General features: G+C 59.5%; 1 protein-coding gene across 1 annotated transcript in view; it reads left to right on the forward strand.

Moving 5' to 3' along the window:
* Nucleotides 1-8,312, forward strand: part of ERMARD (ER membrane associated RNA degradation) — a 35,956-nt gene extending 27,644 nt beyond the window's left edge. Inside the window, exon 19 of the mRNA XM_045544741.1 lies at nucleotides 8,053-8,312. Within this exon, the coding sequence (XP_045400697.1) occupies nucleotides 8,053-8,077 (25 nt within the window). The 3' untranslated portion in view covers nucleotides 8,078-8,312. The remainder of the gene's footprint in view (nucleotides 1-8,052) is intronic.
* The last annotated feature ends 2,791 nt before the right edge of the window (nucleotides 8,313-11,103 follow it).

Here is an 11,103-nt window from a genome sequence, read left to right on the forward strand (position 1 = left end):
AGGTGCCAGTGGCCCAGGGGGCCGTGTGAGGGGCCACCCCACTTCAAGTGACTGGGGGACTTGTGTTGCCATGGGGCAGCCACGCCATGCCCCGCAGACGCCAGCACAGGCCCGTCAGCCTCTGCGCCCCGGTGCTAGGCTCAGGCTGTCTGTGCTCCTGGCGCTCTGAGGCCAGCGCAGTCCGCGGCCTCGTCCCCAGCTGCTGTGAGAGGGAGCCTGGGAGCAGCCCTGGGGTGTGCTCTGTGAGCCCGTCGGCAGTGCGAGGACGTCGCTGCCCCTTCCAGGGCGGGAGGCCCGCGCCATCAGGCTAGCGGTTACTTCCGGATGGTTTTTTTCATGCTAGGGGTGGTGTTGGTCTGTCCTGATGGCGAGTGTGACGTCTAGCAGTGCGCGGTGGCCAGACCAGCCTTGGGGGGAGGAAGCCCAGGTGGTTGAGACCATCTGTGACGTCCCTGTCTCTATGGCCACTCTGTTGATGAGACCACCGAACGCGGATGGGGCGGCTGGCGGGAGAGAGGTCGTTGGGCGTGTGCTCTGCAGGGCGTGCGGGGGTGTGCCCTCCAGGGGACACAGACATCTTCCACCCCATGATTTCTGGAGACCCACTCACCTCTTCCTCAGCCCCCGCCCACACTCCAGAGAGCACTTGTCACCCATTTCCAGTCTGCTCCTTGTAGCCACTCGTCTAGCCAGACGTTGGCCATTGCCCACTTGGTGTGGGTTGGTGCCCACGGCCGTGGCTCCTTCCGGGGTGAGCGCTGCAGGCGCAGGACGGGTGGGGTTCTCCCCACTGCTCCTGAGTCAGTGTCGTGCCACCAACTGTCGCCTTTAAGTGGTGTCAGCGTTTTTTGCAGGAATCAGATCGTTTTTACGTTAGGTGAGTGGTCGCGGGAACGGCGTGAGGCTGTAGGTGCGTGATGCGGGGAGCCGTGGGCGCAGCCGTGTGGTGCCCTGAGAGTCTGAGCCGTTGGCTCGCACAGCCTGTGCCTCCGGGACACGCAGAAGCCCAGTCAGTGTGTATGCGTCACCTCGGTGTGACGAGGGGCAGGGCATTGCCCGACCCCATGACGCCATGGGTCAGGTAACAATCGGTCAGCTCGCATGCCATGGTGACTGGCCGCTCCGTGGCGTATCCACCGGGGCCCAGAAGGTGGCCGAGAGCGGGTTCCCCAAAGGAGCAGGAGAGAGTGAGGCTTCGTCCCAGACTCTGGGCCTGTCTGTGGCTCCGTGAGCACCTGCCCTGCCAGACGCTGCCTGTCGGAGCTCGGTGGCGCCGCGCTCTCAGGGGGCTTGGCTTTCTCATCAGCCTTCGGCAGAGGCTGTTCTTACTCTGACCTCGTGCAGAACTGACAGCTTAATAGCTTGAACTGGAAATGGTTAAATCTGGGAAATGTTGCTTTCGGAACCCCAGAGACCCCCATGACTGTGCCTTTCTTGGTGGCAGCAGGTACAGGATGTGGCAGTTGTCCCCCCCCCCCCCGAGAGAACATACCTGCGCGCTGCCACATCACTGGACCCCAGAAACCTCAAGGCAGCGCCCTCTGCAGTCACCAGGTTTCTGTCCTGCCCTGCGGCACTCATACGTCCCCCAGGGGTATCTGTCCCTCCCTGTCCGCGTCACAGCACTGCTGTGCTGCACCCTCCCAGCGTCTCGTGGAATGGCCGGGCGTCAGCAGCACTGGGTTCCAGATTGTACCGCAGAATTGGAGCGGAAGCAGGGCCCCGACTCGAACCGTGACGGTGCCCTGCCCTGCCTGCGCCGGGAGGCTGGTGGCCGTGGGCAGGGCTGGTGGCTGTGGGGGAGGCTGGTGGCCGTGGGCGAGGCCGGTGGCCGTGGGCGGGGCCGGTGGCCGTGGGCGAGGCCGGTGGCCGTGGGCGAGGCTGGTGGGGCTGGTGGCCATGGGGGAGGCTGGTGGCCATGGGGGAGGCCGGTGGCCGTGGGGGAGGCCGGTGGCCGTGGGCAGGGCCGGTGGCCGTGGGGGAGGCCGGTGGCCGTGGGCAGGGCCGGTGGCCGTGGGCGAGGCCGGTGGCCGTGGGCGAGGCCGGTGGCCGTGGGCGGGGCCGGTGGCCGTGGGGGAGGCCGGTGGCCGTGGGCGGGGCCGGTGGCCGTGGGGGAGGCCGGTGGCCGTGGGCGGGGCCGGTGGCCGTGGGGGAGGCCGGTGGCCGTGGGCAGGGCCGGTGGCCGTGGGGGAGGCTGTGGCCATGGGCAGGGCTGGTGGCCGTGGGGGAGGCTGGTGGCCGTGGGGGAGGCTGGTGGCCGTGGGCAGGGCTGGTGGCCGTGGGGGAAACCGGTGGCCGTGGGGGAGGCCGGTGGCCGTGGGCAGGGCCGGTGGCCGTGGGGGAGGCCGGTGGCCGTGGGGGAGACCGGTGGCCGTGGGGGAGGCCGGTGGCTGTGGGCAGGGCTGGTGGCCGTGGGCAGGGCTGGCCGGCAGGTCAGTGGCTGCAGACACGTTGGGGCTGTGCTGATTTGTGCTGATAAAGGAACCACACCCGGAGTAGCTCCTGGGATTGGAGTCATCTGATCAAATCTGTGACATTCTGTGGTCACTCACCACAGGTCAGAGGGGCACAGGTAGTGTGACCAGTCTCTGACGTCCTTCCTGTAGGGCTGAGGAGAGACCGCCAGAAGCTGCTTCTCCGGCATTTTGAGCCGGTTTAGACACTTTCCAGAGATTCTTGAAAAGTCTGGGGGTTCACCTCTCCCTAACTCCCAGAAACCCTGGCAGATAATCAAGCTCCTTCAGTAGCGATGACATGAAACCGTTGTCTAATGCGTAGTCCAGGTAAAAATGTCCCAGTTCATGGGATGATGTCTTTTATACCTTCTTCTGTTTGCTTTTTAGCCAAAGGTCACTACTGCTTTTAGTTACTGTATCTTTTTATTGTTTCGATCTAGAATAGTTTCCTAACTTAAAAATTTTTTTTGTTCCTATTATGTGGATATTTTTGAGGTATTTAAGTCAGTTTTACAGAAAGTCCATCAATTGGAATTTGATAGTTTCCTGAGATTTGACACTTAAAGAAACACACCACATCACATGGGACCGACATGCATGATGCGTGTGCTCCCTGGTGCATCCCTGCAGACCCAGCATCCACATATGTGATGCCTTGTCCTTGGTGCGTCCCGTCAGGACACGGGGTCCACATGTGTGATGCTGTGTGCTCTGGTGTGTCACGTCAGGAGGCACACAGTGTCAGTTTGCTCCATGACTGTGATGTGAAGCTTTGTCCATCTGACACAGGGGACAAGGCCAGGTCTCTTCATTGCAAGGCGACTCTTCCTCTGTCCCCAGCAGCTGAGTTGAGCTTTGATGCTTGAACCCGTGCGCTGTCCTTCTCCCGCCAGCCTTTCTCTGGTTTTGACGCATGTGATGGCAGTTCTCGCCTAACCTGCTTTGTTTATATTAAACGAGGATTTTCTGTTTCTATCATAAGTTCTACAGTGGTTGTCATTTTCCTCTAAAGAAGAGGTGTATTTTCTCGCAGTGAGTTGCAGGGTACTTGGAGTGTTTGCAGCAGGAATACGGGCTCTGCCGGCAGCACGTCTGAAGGGCACACAGGTGGGGTCGGCATGAAGCTGCTGTGGCCGCAGCGCAGGACCCTGGCTCGCTGTCTGCTGGACGTTACAGAAGGGCACCCGCTGGATGGCACGTGTCCACATTCGTCTTAACCGTGTTGAGTGTGCCGTGTACCAGCTACTGTGCCCATTGCTGAGTGTGCAGAGATGGGGTGGCCCTGCCCTGCCCTTCGCGGGGTGGGCAGCCCTGGTTGGCTCTGCAAGGACGGCAGGGATGAGGAGGAGAGCACTACGGTCAGCGCATACACGTTTAGGGATGTTCTGCTCAAATGATTCTGAAAAACCCAACCAGAGGGAAAAACAGAGTTATTATCTAGCGAGTCCACACTTAGCGCGTAGATCTAACCTAAGCACGTCTTGGGACCTGGCCCCAACTCGTCCCCCGCCAGGTGTCCCCCGCTGAGTGGACAGTGAGCTGCAAGACCCACAGGCCCTCTGTCCTCTGGACAGCGTGGCTGGGCCGTGGTGGCTCCTGCCCGGGGAGCCGTCCAGCGGTCAGCCGCTGCCGCGTGAGGACTGCAGGGAACTGAGAGCGAGAAGCAGCGGCAGCCAGAGCAGGGAGGCGGGCAGGGCCCGGGGCTGGGCGGGCACTTGGGGGTTAGCAGGAAGCGAGGGGAGAATGCGGAGTGGACGGGAGAGGGGGAGGCCCCAGGAGCGTGGAGCTCGAGCAGCAACAGCAGCCAGCGCTGCGCAGCCTTCCCTTCCCCAGGGCCGGGCGGCCGGGCTCTCTGCCACTTGCAACCAGGAGGTGTCACCTCAGGAGCCAGCCCAGGGAGGGACGACCCAGGCACGACCACCAGGAGATGGGGCACGTCCACAACTGCTGGCAGCTTGGATCCCGTGTCTGCAAAGCGTGGCAGTGACAGCAGCTGCCTCACAGACGCTGTGAGGACAGTGCGGTGATGCCAGGGCCTGCTCAGCCGCCTTCCCCACACGGGGCATCAAGACCATCAGCTCTTCCTGGGTTGCTCTTGGGGGAAAGGAGTGATTTGGAGTCACTCCATCGAGAAGTCAGGCTGACTTGTGTGATCAGAGAATGTTTCCCACATCATCCGAAACAGCCTTCGTGCGTCCTTCCCCTCCTGACTTGCAGCATCAGAATTCTTGCCCAGCCCTAGGCAGACAGCCGCTGGGAGTCGGGTGCCCGGCTCCGCACCCTCCCCCAGGCCCTCGCACCGTGAGTCTGAACCCTGCGGCCCTGGCGGGCTCCCCCCCAGCCCTCCCGGTGCTGATTTAGGCGTTTGGACGAGGCTCACCGGTGGAAATGCCGGTGATCCTGTCACTCCCTTGCCCCTCACTAAACAGGATCATGGTGAAGGCTCACTTCTCGTTTTACTTTTTCAGCAATTGGCGAAGCAGCTACTCTTAGGAATAAACTTGGATTTCTTGCAGCTCTCCGCTGCAAAGCTCTGATCCTGTAGCTTTCGGGGCCCATCTGGCTGCGCAGTGCCCCTGGCGAGACGCGCGGTGGCGCTCTCGGGCAAGGCAGCGGCGTGGTGAGCGGCGGGGGGTGTCCTTGGCTGTACCGAGAAGAAAGCTGCTGAGGGGAGGAGTCCTGCCGGGCCATAAATTCAGGTGGAACCTGTTCCTGCTTCTCCCTCTGGCTGCACACGGGTAGGGCCCGGGCTTCACCAGATGGTGGGAGTGAGACTTGGACAGAACTTACGAACAGGGACCGCGGGACTCTCACCTGATAAATGAGATTGCCACCCGTTTGCTTACGAATCTGCCAAGGACAAACAAGAACAACTGCTGTCTAGAACCTTCTATCCGTGAGGGAAGCCTGTGGGCGGAGGCGGCAGCGGGCCAGAGGCCATCAGGGCAGAGTGAGGGGCGCCAGGGCCGCGTGAGCCTCGACCCTGCAGGCAGGGGACGCCTCGGGCCGCAGCTCTGTGTTTAGCGCAGGGACCGAGCTCCTGCAGGGCGGGGTGCTCAAGGCCGGATCTGCTGCGGGAACCGTCTTCTAACGACTTCTTTACGAGGTGCAGCCTGAATCTTGGGGTGACCGTAAATCTGAGAAGACAGCAAGGCCTCGCTCTGCGGACGTGAAGGCTCGTCTGTGCGGCTTTGCAGGCCGTCAAAGGAAAGTCTTTGCACTGGCTAAAGGGAACTGGCTGCGGTTTGGTTGTAGCTACACTAAGCAATTGCAGTAAAACTAAAAACCTGTGTTGCCTCACGGTGTTTCTGAGTAGACCTAAATCCTAGTCCTCCTACTGTTCACTGCCTCTGGGTTTCCTGGGAACCTCGGATAAATCAGTATCAATGTGAATTAATTTGAGACTGTTTAAAACGGATCTATAATCAAATCTTAAATTTTTTGAACTAAGACCCTGGGTGCATGTAGAATGTTCTTTTGACAAGTCATTTAATTACTTTAAGAGTATGTTATGTTAAGTTCAAAAAGCCCTGCCATAGAGCTAAGCCCTGTACCGATGATTACAGTTTGTGAGGCCGGCAGGCACAGACTTCTCACAAACATTAAATGCCACCGTGATGTGAGTAAGCGCACGTATTTCCAGATTTCCAAAGCACTTTGGCAAGCACTAATCGCTCATGTCGCCTCCTTTGATGGTATCATTAGCTCCACTTAAGAGGGAGGAAACGGAGGCACAGAAATCCCATAACTCCCTGCCCTTCGAGGGGGCAGGAGACGCCAGGATCGCGGGCTTGTCCCTTGGGCAGAGACCTGGCTGGTGGCAGCCACCCTCGTCCCACTCACAGCCAAGCCCCGCCCAGGGCTGCGCTGGCTCCAGTTCTCCCGACAGTCACATGGGGTGGGGGGCGCTTGGTGGCTGGTCATCCCGATGTCTGTTACCTCAAAAATTAATCCTCGTAGCAACTTGTGAAGGAGGCAATATTTGCCCCATTTTATAGATGGGAAAAGGAAGGGTCATCACAGATGGTGGAGAGCAGGGCCCCTTCCCGGCCCTGGAAGTGCCGAGGCTTTGTCAGAGCAGCAGGCCAGGCCAGCTGGGTGCCAGGCAGGCCCAGAACCCGACTGGCTCCCACGCTCCACCCCGAGCTCGTTTTAGTTTTACTTAGAGGCCTGTGAAAGTGTTTTAGGGCCTCCCTGTGACTTCCCATAGCACAGCGTGGTGAATTAACTTGGCAACTCCAGACCACAGCTAAATCTTTTAAAAACCTACTCTTGGGCCAGGCACGGTAGCTCACACCTGTAATCCTAGCACTCTGGGAGGCCGAGGCGGGAGGATTGCTTAAGGCCAGGGGTTTGAGACCAGCCTGAGCAAGAGCAAGATGCCATCGCTACTAAAAATAGAAAGAAATTAGCTGGACAACTAAAAATATATAGAAAAAATTAGCCGGGCGTGGTGGCACATGCCTGTAGTCCCAGCTACTCGGGAGGCTGAGGCAGGAGGATCACTTGAGCCCAGGAGTTTGAGGTTGCTGTGAGCTAGGCTGATGCCACGGCACTCTAGCCAGGGCAACAGAGACTCTTGTCTCAAAAAATATATATATATATTATATATATATAAATATATATATAATATATATATATAAATATGTATGTAGGGTACGATTTAGATTCAGAACCGTTTCAGAACCTCTGAAACATGGTGACCACACGGGTAGAGTCAGACCTGGCAGTTGCTGCAGCCTCAGTGACTCAGATTCGTAGGTCTGCACAGAACACAATGTCCCCTTAGTATCACTGTTAAATTTGAAAACTGGGTTACAAACATGCTGTTTGCTATGGCTGATTTTGTGAATTTCCCGTTCTCCTGACGTACTTGTTCCCCTCCACCCGATGGGGTTAATTTCCTCTGTGCCAGTGGCCAGGTTGGTCTCAGCCTTGAAGGCTCATCCCTGCCTGGATGCCTCTTCTCTCTTTTTGGCTGTCGTGGCCCCTCCTAAGAACCCCCTTTCCAGACCACCCTCTAGAAGCAATGGGCTTGTACCCCCACTGCTCAGTGTGGCCCAGCCTGCCTTTTTCCTTCGCACCATTTACCACAATTTGTATTTTTTATTAGTTTGTTTTACTTCTTTACTATCTGTCTCTGTCAATAAACAGTAAGGTCCATGTGGGAAGAACTTCACCCACGTGTTCTATTTACTGATAGAATTCCAGCATCTACATAGTGCTTGGTGTATAACAGACATGCAACAAATATTTGTGAGATGAATGCACACATTAATAATAAATGAAGGAATTACTCCATCAATGTTCATTTTGGGCTGCGTAACAAACTACTTGTAGCCACACCGCCACGGTGAGCTGTGGGACACGAGGGTGACGCCCCCTGGCCCTCAGGGTGCAGGTGAGAGGCAGGACATGGCCAGTGGCAGGGCAGGTGAGCAGGGGCTGCCCCAGCGCATGGGGACCACAGGTTTCAGGGACGGCCGTCGCGGTTTCAGAAGAGATGCTTAGAGCTAACAAAACCTGATTTTTGCCCGTTGCCATTGAAATTCAAACTTCAGATTAGATCTGACCTTGCATTTTTGTCCTGTTGTAGGCTCGCGTTCAAGAGGAATGACTGAGCTAGAAGTGTTCTGTGCTTCCTGTGTTGCCAACGTCTGTGCAGTTTTGGGAATGAAGGGATGAATTCAGAAATATTCTGAAATCCGAGTCTGCGTGGCAGAATTCTGGCAACAATGTGAGACCGTCAGATTTGTGAACATATGTTGGCTTTCATAGAAGTGTTGAACTGGACATTTACAAATTTTATTATTGATGTGAACCCAAAGTGGAAATGACACCGACCTCGAATGACACAGCCCAGAGCAGTCAGTCAACCAAACGTAAACCAGCACTCACTCTGCACAGGTCGGGACTGACCAGAGCTTAACGCCCGCCTGGGACTGGGCGCTGTGCCGGCAGCCCGGGCTCCGTCGCCGGCTGGAGGCAGAGCAGGACCAGGGCAGGGGAAGCCCCCGGGGCCCGCACAGAGCAGGAGTCCAGGGCAGGGACGGGCTGGGCTTGTTCAGGACAGGATGGGCCCGCGTGGCTCAGGCCACGCACACGCAGAGTGAGCAGGGCAGGGCTGCAGAGCCAGGTCCCCTGGCCCCAGGGGGCACGGTGGGGGCGACTTTTACCCCAAGAGCCCTGGACGGCCACAGGGGGAGTGACACAGTCACTGTCCCGGCCACTGTGGGGAGTGGACCCATGTCGTGGGCAGGAGCTGTGGCGTCCAGGTGGGAAACAGAAGCACTGTCCGCCGCTACCCTCGGTGACAATCCCAAGGCCACCCTTGGAGAGACCTGGAAATGCTTGGCTTTTGTTCCTAAGATTCTTGTGGTTGTGCTACGCTACATGAATGTATCTTCTTGTTAAAAATGCCCCACAGTTGTACACGGAGTGAGGATTCCGAAAGGCACTCACGCAACGCGCCCTGTGCTAAGTCGGCCGCAGCCCCCAGCCGGGCCTCCCTCGCCTCAGCTACAGCCCCAGCTCGGCCACCTGATGGTTGTTCCCGGCAACAGCACAGTTGGTAACTGCTGTTCCCTCACTGGAGGATAACCTGCCCCCACCACGAGGATAAACCCTCTGGGCGGCAACTCCATGTCTCAGTGTTTTAGCCAAGTGCAGTTCAGCCAGCGTCTGGGTGCAAGTGTTCAGGCTCATGCACGCAGGGGCTTTTCCCACGTGGGCACAGGCTCTGTGCACAGGCTGTCTCCCTGTGTGTACACACACACACACACACACATGTGCACACACGCAGGGGCTTTTCCCACGTGGGCACAGGCTCTGTGCACGGGCTCTCTGTCCCCCTGTGTGTGTACACACACACACACATGTGCACACACGCAGGGGCTTTCCCCATGTGGGCACAGGCTCTGTGCACGGGCTCTCTGTCCCCCTGTGTACACACACACACACACGCACACACGCAGGGGCTTTCCCCACGTGGGCACAGGCTCTGTGCACGGGCTGTCTCCCTGTGTGTACACACACACACACACACACACACACACATGTGCACACACGCAGGGGCTTTCCCCACGTGGGCACAGGCTCTGTGCACGGGCTCTCTCTCTGTCCCCCTGTGTACACACACACGCACACACACACGCACACGTATACAGAGGTACAGTTGACCCTGACTGCTGGTGAATTCCCTGCTCCTAAACCCACCGGCGCACTAAACCTACCTGCGACGCCCACGTCAGCGCATGCGCAGAGAGGAGGGACTCGCCTGTCCCGCGCATGCTCCCAGCGGGACGGGACGGGGCGGGGCTCTGCGCCTGATTCCGCTCGTACGACAAGTTTTCTTTGCGTGGTCTACTTTAATGCCACGTTTTTTCACACTTTTGTGCTTTTTGTGGGTGACTTCACTGTGTCAATGTCCCTGCACGGTGCGGAGGTGCCGTGAGCGTCCCCAAGAGCACAAAGGCTGCGACGGTCTCCCGGGAAACGCGCGACAGGAGCGTCTCCCACCCGCGAGCGCGGCCGGCGGTGAGCGCGGGGCCGTCGTCTGCCGCGTGCCGAGCGGGTGACCCCGCACGGAGACACGCAGAGCGGGCGGTGCCCAGCGGGTGACCCCGCACCGAGACACGCAGAGCGGGCGGAGCCGAGTGGGTGACCCCGCACGGAGACACGCAGAGCGGGCGGTGCCGAGCGGGTGACCCCGCACGGAGACACGCAGAGCGGGCGGTGCCCAGCGGGTGACCCCGCACCGAGACACGCAGAGCGGGCGGAGCCGAGCGGGTGACCCCGCACCGAGACACGCAGAGCGGGCGGTGCCGAGCGGGTGACCCCGCACGGAGACACGCAGAGCGGGCGGTGCCGAGCGGGTGACCCCGCACCGAGACACGCAGAGCGGGCGGAGCCCAGCGGGTGACCCCGCACCGAGACACGCAGAGCGGGCGGTGCCGAGCGGGTGACCCCGCACCGAGACACGCAGAGCGGGCGGAGCCGAGCGGTGACTCACCCCGTGTTTCCCGCGTGGCCTCCGCCGTGCCGCCAGCGCGGGGTGGGCGGCGGTGGAGGGAGCTCCGCGGCGCCCGAGGAGGCCGCAGCCGCTGTGCCCGGCGCTGGCCGGTTGAAGAGAATCTCCACCCTCTCCTGCCCGGGCGCAGGTCGCGTGGGTTTCCACTCACTTCATCTGTACTTTAAAGAAGCCTTGAAAAACCCATGGATAAGTGCAGACTAAAGTCGACACTTAAGTCATCAGCGGGCGGAGACCCTCTTAAAGCCCCCACTAAGGGGAGCGGAGGAGCAGAGTGTTCCGTGCCGGCCTCGTCGCGGGGAAGCCGGGCTCCTCACCAGGGTCCCTGCCTGGAGCCCTGGGCATCTCTCAGGTGACGCAGCCCATCAGCCGCTGCCCGGCCAGGCGCCTCCGGCTGGGTCCTCCACGGAGAGAGACCGTGGCCAAGAGCTCTCCGTGGCGGTCAGGGCTCTACGTCACTGCTCTGTTGGACGCCAAGTCCGTGTGCACACCGTGTCCCCGACTTGAGAGAGCCCGCCAGCTCTGTGATGTGCTCTTGCACTGGTCTCGGGGCCATGGCCGCACACAAACCTCCAGAAGCAAAAGCAGGGACAGACAGACCGCACGTGACACGGCACC

Source organism: Lemur catta, chromosome 2 (assembly GCF_020740605.2).
Source record: "Lemur catta isolate mLemCat1 chromosome 2, mLemCat1.pri, whole genome shotgun sequence".
In the NCBI taxonomy this organism is placed as follows: domain Eukaryota; kingdom Metazoa; phylum Chordata; class Mammalia; order Primates; family Lemuridae; genus Lemur; species Lemur catta.